At 33.9% G+C, this 14,914-nt stretch overlaps 2 protein-coding genes across 2 annotated transcripts; one reads left to right on the forward strand and one right to left on the reverse strand.

Moving 5' to 3' along the window:
- Positions 1 to 3: 3 nt before the first annotated feature.
- Positions 4 to 3,902, reverse strand: LOC107726963 (synaptosomal-associated protein 29-like; the record flags this gene model as incomplete). The annotated part of the gene is made up of 6 exons (XM_016536673.1): positions 3,826 to 3,902; positions 2,716 to 2,959; positions 2,430 to 2,629; positions 1,219 to 1,304; positions 197 to 301; positions 4 to 119 (listed from the first exon to the last, which is right to left on the reverse strand). Coding segments are annotated over exons 1-6 (816 nt in total), but the record flags the coding sequence as incomplete, so codon positions are not given.
- Positions 3,903 to 5,068: 1,166 nt separating this feature from the next.
- On the forward strand, positions 5,069 to 14,907 carry LOC107726970 (phosphatidylinositol 4-kinase alpha-like; the record flags this gene model as incomplete). Its single annotated transcript, XM_016536685.1, has 12 exons — positions 5,069 to 5,241; positions 6,972 to 7,088; positions 8,245 to 8,338; positions 8,823 to 8,911; positions 8,985 to 9,057; positions 9,130 to 9,392; positions 11,228 to 11,294; positions 11,599 to 11,747; positions 12,924 to 12,989; positions 13,146 to 13,242; positions 13,367 to 13,555; positions 14,810 to 14,907. Coding segments are annotated over exons 1-12 (1,386 nt in total), but the record flags the coding sequence as incomplete, so codon positions are not given.
- Between the last annotated feature and the right edge of the window lie 7 nt (positions 14,908 to 14,914).

The raw sequence follows: 14,914 nt of genomic DNA on the forward strand, positions 1-14,914 counted from the left end.
GCCGTCCATCGTGTCGACCTTATTGAGCAAAGCGTCCAGAGAAACGTCCTGGTCGTCGATCTCGGCCTGCAGCCCCAGACCCAGGTTCTTCAGACGACCCAGACCCATCGACATGTCATCTGCAGGACACAAACGCACGTTCAGATCCGGTGTGATCCCGTTAAGGTACGAGAGAAAACTGTTTTGTGTTACTCACCGAGGTTACTGTCCAGCTGTTGATGGGCGGCCCGTAGATGTGTGTTCTTGGGATACCCGTTCTGATCGGACGGCCCGTTATCCAGCGAAGCAGACGCTCCCAATCCTGTTCAAACCAACATTAGTGACTCTGATGAGCTGACAACTGCTAATAGTTGGAGAAGCTTCGAAACCTTTGAGAATCATTTGTTTCGAACTAGAGATTCAAAGCGTGTATCAAACTGCCACAGTCCTGCGATTTCAGTAAACGAGGCTGTTTTGAAACATCTCCGTATTTCAAAGGTTCACTGCCAAGAGGGAACGATCCCCCCATGAACCAGTGTCTATATGGTGCTTTCCTGATTTCAGGCAAGTTTTATCAATTTGTAGACATTTTAGTAATGTATTTGTATAATTAAAAGAAAGAGTTTTAGTTAACAGTCTCTTGTTGAGCTGATTAACCATAAAACAAACCAAAACGCCCTACAAATTGATAAAATTACACATTATTTGTTTGTTTTTATTGCCATGCCAGTATCTATGGCTGTTTTTATGTGTTTGAAAAGTAATAAATAGTATTAACATACAGTAGAAATGAAAAACCACAACTCATAATCAACTCGCATCAATATATAGAATTTTCATTTCAGTATTTGATTTAAAAAAAAAAGTAAGATTATTCCATTTTTATATATCATCCATTAGAGAACTTTCTGAGTAAAAACATTGCTTAAAAATATACGTTATACACACACTTCATATTTAATGGTATCAGATGATTTGTTAATTGCATTTAATAATTACACTTTCAAAAAAACATTCGCAATTGGTTTGTAAAAGGTCTTTTTAATGCAGGTTTTTGTTGCATTTACACTGTTTTGTGCTTTGAAACAGTGACTCATTATGCAAATTGGTTTCTCTCATCACTAGGTAATACTGACTCTCAAAGGAACATGGATAAACATCCTGTAGGTGTATAAGTAATGTACAGTGTATATAAGTATGCATGAGTTAGGAAGTGCATCATCATGTGTCTGTGTTTACCAGATGTGTCCAGTTTCCTGAGGTTGGGATGGCTGGCTTGATATTTGTCTTCCTGCTGTTTGCTCTCCACAAGCGCATTCTGTAACCTAACATCATCAGACATTCACAAAATTAGTTTTGTTGTTTTATAATATTCAGAAACGTTGTACTTGTTCAGATATGGCCTCTGACCTACAGTATATCTGAGTTGATGTGAATCTAAACAAATGTGTCTTGGATCTTGTCTAATGTTTACAATGATACAAAAGTTTTTTCCATATTAATTTTTTGGGAACTACATTCAGTGTTTTGTCAGCTGAATGAACTGTACATCACAGCTTCGTTTTCACATTAAATCTAAAGGCTTTTGCTTGAATGCTTGAGTTTAGTATGCGATTTTTTTTTATCATCAGGGTTTTTCCAGGTCTTAAAATCCTTGATTTGCAGTTCCCACAAATGATGGCCTTAAATCAGAACTGAAAGTCAGATTCATAAAGTCACGGTGTTAAATGTTGCACGCACTGCAAAAAATGATGTTCTTATTTTCCAGTACAAATATCTAAACATGCTTAAATCAAGATTCTGGGGATGCAAAAGGAAGATATGAAGTCTTGTTTTCTGAGAAACTGAACAAAATGAAGTGAGTTTATGCTTAAAACAAGAGCAAACATCTGTGGGGAATGAAAACTTGTTTTCCCTTTGAATAAAGTTGATTTTTCTCACCCACTGGCTGATATTTGTTCTTGTTTTAATCATTTCAATTAATATTACTTAATATCTTAAATAATGTTATTTCTCAAGTAAATGTAACTTGATTTAAGAATCTTTATACATTTGCACTGGAAAACAAGATAAAAATACAGATAAAGAACATCACTTTTTTTGCAGTATGATCAGAAGGTAAATAAAAGTTATTTGAGTGCTTAAGAGCAGAGCTATTCGAGCCATGGGCTTTTTTTATTATTAAAATGAATTTGGATTAAAAAGTAATCGAGATTAGTTGGATTTTTTAAAACTTTGAAGTGTTGCTAATATTACTAATTCCTTAAATTTTCTGAAAGTTGTAAATATATCTTAATAAAACCTGCAGAAACCCTGTTTATAAATGCATACGTTTTTTTTTTTTTTTAGCAAAAATGCATTACATTACAGGAACATTGTGCTGTTATACCGTGTTTCAGTGCATGTAAACGTCTAAAAGCTCCTAACATTGGCTGAGTATTTCATCTGACCTGCTGTTGGCCTCGTAGGACACGGGCTGCTCCTTTTGAGCAGGTTTGGGAGGTTCAGGGTTGCCTTTGAAATAGTTGACCATGCCACCCCACACACTCTTAATGGTGTTTATGTGCCTCTGGCTCGTCCTCATGTCCTGCTCCATGTTGTCAATCATCCTGTCTGTCCTCTTCAAAGCCTCACCCTGACGAATCAGTTCCTGTGGAGGACAACACAGCCATTTCAATGAAACAGCCAAGAGAGACAGAATCCTCTAAAGCTCAGTCTCTAAGCGCTTCCTCACACCTCCGCCGTCTCGGCTCCGACTTTCTCCGATTCGTAGATGAGTCCGAGCGAGCGGTGGCTGCTGTCCACGGCCGACTGTGCTGTGCGCATCACTTCCTGCTGCAGCTGTCTCTGCCGTCTCTCCGCCGGACTCAGCGAACTCTCCTCCGGATCGTCGTCAAAGTTAAAGCCTCTTCGAGGCTTCGAGTCCTCTTCGTCATCATCATCGGCGAAAGGATTGTGGGATTTGGGGTAGGCAGACATCCTGTGCTTGAGTGAGATGACAGAGATACAGACATATCTGAGCTGGTGAACAGCACAAACAATATTTTATAGGGAATATTTATTCATTTTATATTTGCATGTATATTTATTATTCTTTTTCTTCTTCTTAACAATATTTCTAAATAATATGTATAAAAATATTAAATAAATATTATTTTTTAATTATGTATATGATTTATTAATAATATAAATGAAGATAGTAATATTTAATTGTTATTATTATAAGACATTCATATACATAATATATTACTTCTACTACTGCTAATATTAATTATTATTGTTACTAATATTATGCTGTTATTAATCATTCTTTCACTAATTAACATTAAATATATTTTTATACAGGAAGTATTATACAGGAACGTTACACAAATACTACTAAAATTCTAAATAATTATTAAACTACATAATACACTACTATTAATTATTAATAGTGTTCATGACATTATATATATATATATATATAAGATAGCGATGATCTAAAACATCTTAAGGATTACATAATAATAAAAAAGTCAGTTAGAGGCGCTTTTAGTAGAAGATCTGGATAAATGCATAATGTCCGTCTTGTACAAACTACTATGGCTGACAAACAATCATCGGAAAACACTCACAGACATAGAGTAAGCGTATTAATGTGTAAACGTTTCATAATTCTCCTTATTATTAACTAGCCTACATTTAAACCGAGCATGCTGAAGAAACTCGTGTTTGTTATCCATCTCCGCTACTGTATGTTGCCTAAAACAGCATCTAAATAAAATTAACATCATCTTCAACAACATTTCCTCTCTGTCCGTTTGATTAAAATACGATATATTGAATATTTTATCGATAAATGTGTACCTTTGATCGCTGGAGGCTGATGTGTTTCTCCTGCTATCAGCTGACGCAACTTCCGGTGGCGTCATCGTGACGTCAGACAGGCCCCGCCTCTTACACGCCTGATTCTTTGCGCTTGTTGATGTTATTGTTTATGACGCTTTGTTTTGACGTTTAGGTTTCGAAATCTATTGCTAGGATCTGAAAATAACGATAGCTAGAGCTACAATATACACTTCATTAACTTACAACAAATGTTTGCAAGTTATTCCAATTCCAAAATTATTTATTAACATATTATTTTTTATTATTTTCTATTATTATTATTATCATCATTAATAATAATAATAATAATAATAATAATATTTTCTTTATATGACAATAATATATAACTACTACTACTGCTACTACTAATTATTATTATTATTTATATTGTTAATAATAATGATACTCATTATTATTATTAATATACGTAATATATTATTTCTACTACTATATTACTAACGATTATTATTAATTGTTAATATTGTTACATGATAATAATAATAATAATAATAATACATTTATTATTATTATTATTAGTAGTAGTAGTAGTAGTAGTAATAGTGGTAGTATTAGCATTATTATTGTTATTATTATGCTGTTATTGTTATTAACCATTCTTTCATTAATAACCATCATACGTATTTATTTATAAGTATTACTATTACAGAAATACTACAAAAATATAAAAAATACTTATATATTACATCTACTAATACTAATTATTCATTATTAATATTAAGTAATAATAACAACAATAATAATACATTTAATTTTTATAAATAATTATTGATATACATAAAAATATGACTACTAGTAAATATGATCAATACTGTTATATGAATTATTAATATTATTATGCCGTTATTGTTATTAATAATCGTTTCATAAATTATTAATCATTATACATATTTATTTATATGCATATATATTACAAAGGAATATTACAGAAATACAAAAAATCGCAATCAAATGTAAAAATATATATTTTAGCCAATACTCTATTGTAGATTTTGAAGTTTCTCTCTCGTGTTCTCAGTATAGAGTAGATAAAGCCGTCAAAGCCTAAAATGAATGACAGCACGTTTATAAACCCCCTCTCCATTAGCTGTGTGTAAATATCATTCATCAGCTGTATGAGCCAATAAGATAAACTACGTTCTGATGATGCTTTAATGCAGACACGCCTCGCCTCGTCTCGCGCTCTCCAGCGGATGTTATTTGTGCCTTCACTCTTTCCGTATTGCGCTCACAGGCTGAGGCTGCTGCAGAAATCATTGCGCGTCTTCAATTTATCGTGTCGCGTTGTGAATCATGGCGACGCGCGACTTCTACTTCAACACGGTTCTGTCGCTCGCGCGTTCTCTGGCAGCGCACCGACCAGCGCCCGGAGAGAAGGTACGACACGCTTATTGCGCTGGTTTATTGTGAGGTATTGTATGCGACAGGTGTCAACAGGCTGCAGTGCAACAACTGCATCCGAACACTGTGCTTGTATTGGGTTCAGCTTGTTTTGGTTGACTTTTACAGTCATATTTTGGTCATCTGAAATATAACATGGCACAGCATTATTGCCATATTCATTTACTTGATGCGTAATGCAAAAAGTGAATTTATTGCTCAATAGCTAAACAGTGGTTAAATCAAGATACATTTATTTGAGAAGCAGATTGGTTTAAATGTAGTTTTCTGAAAAATGCATCAAAATTACGTGAGTTTTGGATTAAAAAATATGACAATGGGCTCAGAAAAATAATCTTGTTTTCACTTTGAATTAAGTTTATTTTTCTGACCCCACTGACAATTTTTTTTAATGCAGTGTTATTTTAGTATATTTGAGATACTATTATTGTTATTATTATTTAAATTTTAATTTTCAAGTTTTAGTAATTTTGTTGTGCATTTTTTTTAAATTCATTGTTTTGTTTCATGTCCATATATTTTTTTTATTAAATTAAATTGATTAATATTATGAATTTATAAATTTTTATATAAATGCATTTGTTAATTTTTCGTTTTAGTTATTTTAGTATGTCAAGCTAAACTAAATGAAAATGAGAAATGTTGCTTTTTGCAACTATAATATTTTTTATTTTGTATTATATTAGTTAACATCTGTTTCAAGTGACGAAAATGTTTATATGGTTTTAGTTAACTATAATAACCCTCGTTTTAAGGATGAGCTCACTTCATTTTAATACTTTTTCATAAAACAAGACTTCATATCTGAAATAATTTTGCTTCTCAAGTAAATGTATCTTGATTTAAGAATGTTTATATATCTGTACTGGAAAACATAAATAATAAGATTTTTTTTTTTCAAAGGCCATATATTTGACCTTGATCTGGAAACATGAAACATGGGGGTTGAACTGAACAAATGCATTACACCTGTTCTAAAACGACTGCAATTTTGGATATTATGTTTGGTATATTGAAGGGAAAAGCAAATGTAAATAATAAGATTTTTTTTTTCAAAGGCCATATATTTGACCTTGATCTGGAAACATGAAACATGGGGGTTGAACTGAACAAATGCATTACACCTGTTCTAAAACGACTGCAATTTTGGATATTATGTTTGGTATATTGAAGGGAAAAGCAAATGCAGCAGTTCAGAGCTGTCACATGTCCAGAGGCTTTTACAGGCGCTAAATGGTGCCAGCTTGTGCCTGCAGCGCCGATGAAAGCCTTTCTTTCTATTCTACACATTTGCTCTGACACTGTTCTAGTACTCATGCAATAGCAGCTTTTGCACTCTTGTGAAATGCATTGCATTGCAGACGCCTGCGTGACAGATTCATCTTTCTTCTCATGCATTTGTGCACTGCAGGCAAACATCTGCCACTGTTTAAAAACGCTGCATGCGGCAGTAATCGTCATGTTGTTGTATGATTATGAGCAGATGAATTCCCCACACATGCATGCTCTCAAATCATGCGGGAATCTCTCAACGGGTTGCTCTAGTTCTGCAGATGCCAGATAGATCGGTTTGCTTATATCTCTTGAGAGGGAAGTTGTTTAACTTGAGCTTTTTATCAGCAGCATTGTCACTGCTCGTGTCTGCTGATAAGAATAGGAAAGCAGATTCGAGTGTCTCTTGATGAAAGCGTGTCTCTTTTCATCAGGTGCAGAAGTTATTATGCATGTGTCCATGCGACAGCCGCGGCGTCTTCACTCTGGATGTCCGCCGCAGGGATGCTGTGATTGCATTGGCTGTATTTCTGGTCGAGTCTGATTTACAGGTGACTGAGGTTGATTATTAGCATGAGTGTCTTTCACAAGTGCAGCTGTGTTTTTGTGTGTGTGTTAGCTATTTTGAGGACAAAATTGTCCCTGGATGTTAGCTAAATATGACAAAACCTCCCTTTGGGAACGTCCTCAAATAGCTAAGCGTGTGTGTGTTGAAGCTTTCCAGCTGCTGAGTGGGTTTATGAGAGAAAATCACTGCTAAAGCAGATAATGTGATCACAGCCGGATTAAAGGTACAGGCTGGTTAAAGGAATACTTCAGACAAAAATGAAAATTTGCTGAAAATGTGCTCACCCTTTAGGCCATCCAAGATTAGGATGAGTTTGTTTCTTCATCAGATTTGGAGAAATGTATAGTATTCCAGCACTTGCTCAGCGATGGATGCTCTGCAGTGAATGGGTGCCGTCAGAATGAGAGTCCAAACAGCTGATAAAAACATCACAAGTAATCCACACCACTCCAGTCCAGCAGTTAACATCGGGAGAAGACAAAAGCTGAAACAAATCCATAATTAATTAGTTAATACGAGTAACTAAAATACGAGTCCATAATTCAGTGAAAAAGTGTTCTGGTGTGAATCAGGAGAGAAATCTGCACAGATCAAGCAGCGTTTAAACAGCTCTAAACAAATATGTGGCTGGATTTTGATGTGAGAGACAACAGGAGATGCACTGGAGGAAGAGTTATTATGGATTATTATGGACTCGTATTTTAGTTAAAAACGAACTACTGATGCATTTGTTTCAGCTTTTGTCTTCTCTAGATGTTAACTGATGGACTGGAGTGTTACTTGTGGATTATTGTGATGTTTCTATCAGCTGTTTGGACTCTCATTCTGACGGCACCCATTCACTGCAGAGCATCCATTGCTGAGACACTGATGCAGTGCTACATTTCTACAAACCTGATGAAGAAACAAACTCATCTGCATCTCGGATGATCTGAGGGTGAAGACATTTTTGATGTTACATAATTTCCCTGTACAAACATGATGAATGCAATGTGACATTTGTTGTCTTTTTGAAGCATCTGATTTTAATATAAATAGATTTTGGATTTGATTTGCATGTATATTCTGATGTAGACTGTCATCAAAATATTTGTACCTGTTGCAGCACATGGTTCATGTATGATATTTGTCTTTCTCAGCACAAAGACACTGTGGTAAGTTACCTGTTGAGTCTGCTGAAGGGATTACCCAGAGTGCAATGGGTGGAGGAGAATGCTGGGAGGAAGTGTAAAGGTACCAGCTCATTTTTGTCAAGTACATTACTGGATATGCAAACGTATTGTTTAAAAGTTTGGGGTCAGTAAGATTTTATCTTATTTTTTTAAAGGCATTAATACTTTTATTCATCAAGGATGCATTAAATTGATCAAAAGTGTCAGTAAAGACACATTATATTTGAACATTCACATAGAAAACATGCATTTTAAATTGTAATGATATTTCACAATATTACTGTTTTTACTGCATTTTTTATCAAATAAATGCAGCTTTGATGAGACTTTTTTTTTTTTCAAAAACATTAAAAAAATCTTACCAACTCCAAAACATTTGAATGCACTGTGTGTTCTCTGTACTTGTGTATATTAAGCTCTGTTTGTCCTGCCTTGGGGTGGTTATATAGACTCATAATAAAACACTTTATCTGAAGTGTTTCCATATATATATATATATATATATAGACACTGTAAAATCAAGCTTGTGTTTTATATCCTCACAGAGACTCTCCCAATGGCGGAAAACTTCAGCTTCTGTCTGGTGACGCTCCTGTCTGACGTCGCTCAGAGAGACCCCGAGTCTCGCTCACAGGTCTGATCTTCAGTGCGTTTCTACCTTTCCGTCTTACCTTACCTTCGCACTCATTTAACCTCTTTCTGTCCAGATTCTGGAAGCTGTGATGGAAGTGATGCAGTCTCTGCTGGAGATCTGCCAGACGCCCGAGAACCATGATAAAGGTGATCTGAGCTCTGCTGCTCATCACAAACACACGTTTGGGTTCGTGGGTGACTCACTTCCTGTCTCGTCAGTGTACCTGTGCAGGTATGCTGTCCCGTGTCTTCTGGGCGTGGCCCGAGCGTTCGGTCGCTATGGTAACGGCGACGAGCCCCTCCTCTCTCAGCTGTTCCCTCGAGGAGCACCGCCGCTGGTTCAGCGCGTGTCTGTGGAGACCGAGGGCATTCGGAGGAGATCCTTCAATGACTTCCGCTCCATTCTGCCCAGTTCACTGCTCACGGTCTGTCAGGGAGACACGCTGAGACGCAAGAGCGGCATCGCCAACCCTGACGCACAGGTCAGCACTGTCTCTCTGTCTCTGGATGTGTGCGGAATCATTGAATACTGTTTTTAGTGTGCAAAAGTATGCTTTATGCAATGCTAAACGTTTAAACAAAATGTATTTTACGTGTTGTCACATGACCACTTTGCATTGTTTAATTCAGCGAATTGCATCTGGTTATCATCTAAGATACCCAAAAAATGTGAAATACATATGTGCCCTGGACCACAAAACCAGTCATAAGTGTCAATTTCTCGAAATTGAGATTTATACATCATATGAAAGCTGAATAAATAAGCTTTCCATAGGACAATATTTGGCTGAGATACAACTATTTGAAAATCTGGAATCTGAGGGTGCAAAAAAATCTAAATATTGAGAAAATCTCCTTTAAAGTTGTTCAAATGAAGTTCTTAGCAATGTATATTACTTATCAAAAATTAAGTTTTTATATATTTACGGTAGGAAATTTACAAAATATCTTCATGGAACATGATCTTTACTTAATATCCTAATGATTTTTGGCATAAATAAAAAATCGTTAATTTTGACCCATGCAATGTATTTTTGGCTATTGCTACAAATATACCCCAGCGACTTCAGACTGGTTTTGTGCTCCAGGGTCACATATGAAAAAAATGGAAGTAAATAAATGAAAAAAAAAAACTATTGAAAAAAATGAATAAAATAAAATAAAAGTAAATGAGTATTGAAAGAATGTGCAAAAATAATGTTTGATATGTTTTTTTTTTTTAAGTAGTAATTATCATCAAACAAAATATGCAAAAATAATGAAGTAATTAAAGTAGATTATTATTGAAAAGTATGCAAAAATTTTTTGGAGAAAATACGTAAACAGAAATGATCATTGACAAAAATGCAAAATATTTTAAATCAATTATATATACAGTATATATAAAATAAATTGTTATTGAAAAATATACAAACGTAATTTTTGATTAAGTAATTGAAAATTATTTTTTGAAAATATGCAAAAGTAGTTTTAGAAATGTAAATAAAATAAATTATAACTGAATAAAACATGAAAAAATTATTTTAGAAAAATTAAAAATAAATTATTATTGAACAACATGCAAAAGTTAAGAAAGAAGTAAATAAAAATAAATTATTGAAAAAATATATGCAAAAATAATTATTGAATGTTTTAAAAAGTACATAAAAATTAATTAGTTAAATAGTTTTCAAAAATATTTAACTAAAAAAAAGTGAAAAAATGTCTTATCCCCATGATGGTCTGATCTAAAAAATATTATAAATGTTGTTAAATATGCTCTATACTGTAAAAAGGTCAAGTTGCACTGTGGGATATAGTATTGGTTGTGAACTGCACATTTTGGTGAACAAAGTAGTAGGTCATCCAGGTATTCTTTGTGTACGGAATTATTCACAATCTGGGCACAGTATACAGTGTGCAATAGGGCTGTCAAAATTTTTTTCGAATATTCGTCGAATTTAAAATAAAAATCCACATTCTAATGCAAAAACGTTAGCATATTTACACTATCTGAATCATTCCCTATCGCCTACATTGTACACTTCGAGCCATTCACTGTACAGGAAATACTACACTGTGTATTTATAGTGTAGGGGGCGGGCGCTTCGGTTTCTAGAGCGCATTTGATTGGTCGGAAGATTTGATGAGAAGATGAAGTACGATGTGACGTCAAAAAAATCGTTGAGCCATTTTGATTTCATGGGGACTTTAAATTCGAATATAATTCGAATTTAGTTTTTCAGCCATTTTGACAGCCCTAGTGTGTAATAAAGGATTAGTATGAGCAGTATGGCAGTATGTATTAGCAGTCCTCACACCTGGGTTGTGTTCACAGGTGAGTCCGGACAGAGGAGGACCGTCGCCCTGCTCTCCCACAGCTCCAGGACCACAGTATTTTGAAGGTAATCGCCGTGTCACGACTCTAATCTCTGAACAAGCGCTTTCACCATCTCAACATTCTTCAGCAGATTCAGAGCTCTTTTTTCTCAATAGGCTCCTGTGTTTTAGCCGTTCTTTGTTTTAATTCTGTTTGCTTGAGTCACTGCTGAATTAAGTTTATTGTCCAATATTTAGAAGACATTTTTGACAGTATGAGTGATGTGCTCAAACCTCTAGCACAGTGTTAAAGTCCTGCAGTGTTTGATCTGATGCACCATAAAACCAGAGTGTTTTCGTAAATCTGGTTGTCTGATGTTGTTTTGTCAGGTTCGTATCTGGCGGATGGCGGTGTGGTGAATCCAGATTATTACTTCACGACGGTCAGCTCCAGTTTCTCCATCTCTCCTCTCTGCACTGGAGACAGCGGACAAGAAATAAACGTCCCTTTAGAGCTGCTGAGACGCCTCTTACAGATGGTACACACTTACTGAGCTCCTCATAGCGTTTGGCAGAAAATACATAAGCGTGCATCCGAATATTGGTCTTTTGTGCAAATATGAGTTTTTAAAATAAAGCCTATGATATTTTTAGAGTAGAGCAGCTGATAGACAATTTAATACTCATTTGTACATGGTGAAGTTTGGTCATTTTTATTAGTTTATATATACAGTATATATATATATATATTTATATATATATGTGTGTGTGTATATACAGTATATATATATATTATGTGTGTGTGTATATGTATATATGTGTGTATATATATATAATATATATATAAACGAAAAAAATTTCTATAGATTACAATAACACTGTTTTTGTTTAACATTAACCATACTGAATGTTTTTACTATTTTCATTCAGAAATTGCTTGTAAATTTCACAAATAGTGAAAATTAATGTTTATTTTATTTATTATTTACTTGACAAAAATTATTTATAACACACCCTTCATTATATTTGCTGAATAAATTCCAAAACTGTGCCTGTTTGTCACGTCGTGTTTTTACTAAATATGATGCATTTCGTAGCATTTTTGCTTTCACCAACCATTTGTAAGGTGAAGAAGTCTTGAATTATCTCTTAGTCATCAGAAAAGCTTCCACAACACGATTCCTGTCTTCATCTGAGCCAGATTACAGCTATTTATTCAATTCTCAGCATATTTGACTCATTATTTTCTTTAATCCTGATTTCCTTTGCAGATTGCAAGTTAAATGATAAATGAGACTGCTTTTGTTATTTTGTATTTAAAATTATAATTTTTTTTAAATACAAATAAATTATTGAAAAATATATACTAACATATTTTTTAAGAAAAAAAATAAATAAATAAATGTCAAATTATTTTTGCACATTTCTTTTTTTTCCAATAATTTAAGTAAATAAAAAAAATGTTTGTTTGTGAAAAAAAGTCATCGAAATATTTTCTGAGCTGCACCATCAAATTACATAATATTAAGTTTTTTTTTGCAAATTAGCAGAAATTTTCTATCAAGATGCAGAGCAGTGTAATTCATTAAAATGAGATGTCAGTAGGAAAACTAACACTTCTGATAATTAACCAAGTGTCATTGGCCAATAATGATCCCCAAAATCTCCAAATATTGATTTATAACCCTGTTAATATCTCACTGTTGTTTCCGCAGGTGAAGGATTTTGTCTCCGATTCGTTCCTCAAGACTCTGGACGCTGTCGTGTCTGAGGTTACAGAGGTGAAGACACACGTTTCATTTAATAGGATTTGCACTTGACCTGCTGCATTAATATTTAATTAATATTTAATAAATTCACAAACCAGATGCTCAAGCCTGTTTGCTTGTTTTGTTCGTCCTGATTTCCCCCTTCCTTTATTTCCTCCATTAATGAAGGCAAATCCAGGCATGGATCTCTTCTACAAAGCCTTCAGCGACCCGCTGTACGTCAGCATGTTCAAGATGCTGCGAGACACGCTCTATTACATGAAAGGTTGCTGAAATCCAGCCATTATTTAGCTTAAATGAACACTTCTTTAATGTTTGTGTTTGATAATGTCTTTGAAGGCTCTTTGACCTTTGCTGTATGTGATCGTTTCATGTGAATCTCTGGTCAGATGTGCAGACGAGCTTCGTTAAGGAGGTTAATGAGTTCGTTCTGGAGCAGTTCAGCAGCAGCCAATCAGAGATCCAGAGGGTTCTCCGTGAGGAACGGTTGCCAGGGGAACCCAGTCCTCTCAAGCTCCGTTGTCATGCCAACGCAGCCTGTGTGGACCTCATGGTGTGGGCCGTCAAAGATGAGCAAGGTTTAGATCCTGTCAATCATTGCAGCACAAACACACACTGCAGCGTCTCCAGGTCATATAGTAGGATGCACCGGGGCATGTTGTCACACTCCCGTGGAGGTTTATCTGGTTGGGATTGTGTTATTATATTCGAACGTCAATTTCTATGTAGACACTTTGAAACTAAAGAATCTATGTAAACTCTGAAATCAAAACCCACTCTGTTTTGATCATGCACTTTTTTTGGTTTTATTATGAACAATTGATGAGTGTGCAAGTAAATAACAAATTATTAAATAAATAACGAAAATAAAAATAAATTATTCTTGAAAAAATATGCAAAAATGTTTGTCATTTAAAACAAATAAGAAAAATAATTTTTGAAAAACATGTAAGTGAACAAAAATAAACAAATATTTTTAGGAAACACATAAATAAAAATAAATTAATAGAAATAATATGCCAGAAATTCATTTGACATTTTTAAGTGCATTTGACTGCTTTTGTTATTTTGTATAAAAATAAATTATTGAAAAAATTACTTTAACAAATATAAATGAATTATTAAAAATGCCAAAAAAAGTAAAGAAAAATAAATTGTTTGTGAAAAAACGTCATGGAAATGTTTAGTAATAATAATTAAAAAAAAGACAAATGATTATTAAAGAGTAAAAAAAAGTAAAGAAAAATAAATTGTTTGTGAAAAAACGTCATGGAAATGGTTAGTAATAATAATTAAAAAAAAGACAAATGATTATTAAAGAGTAAATGAAAAATGTTGCCTTGGCAACTAACTGAATTAAAATGAAATTTTATAAAACTGAAATAAAAATAAATTTAGGCTAAATAGAAATATTAAAAAAACTAATAACAATTACTAAAACTTAATCTAAAATGAAAATCATAACAAAATATATGAAATATATATGATATATTATATGAATATATAAAAAAAGTATTATTAAATACTATAATAGTATATAAATAATACTAAAATATCAGTGATCAACAGTCAAGTAGGCATTTAGTCATTGTTTTAGGCTGCTTTTGTTGGTAATGTAGCAAAAAAAACTGAAATTGCTGCAAATTCACATCAAGTCTGGGTCACTTTTCAGCATCCAGTTAATAAGATCCTGTCATTGTCATTAATGTCAGTAATAAATGTGTCACATCTGGCTTGGAGTTGGTGTCTGCGTTCTGGAAAGTGCTGCAAAAAGTTTGCACATTACTGAATAAAATAATTCATTTTGTTTTCTCTTGCTGTTCCTCTTTCAGGAGCTGAGAATCTATGCACTAAACTGTCAGAGAAACTTCAGTCCAAAACCTCCAGTAAAGTGATCATCGCTCACATGCCACTGCTCATCTGCTGCTTACAGGTGA

This window comes from Sinocyclocheilus rhinocerous, unplaced genomic scaffold (genome assembly GCF_001515625.1).
Source record: "Sinocyclocheilus rhinocerous isolate Xijiao unplaced genomic scaffold, SAMN03320098_v1.1 scaffold7668, whole genome shotgun sequence".
NCBI lineage: Eukaryota > Metazoa > Chordata > Actinopteri > Cypriniformes > Cyprinidae > Sinocyclocheilus > Sinocyclocheilus rhinocerous.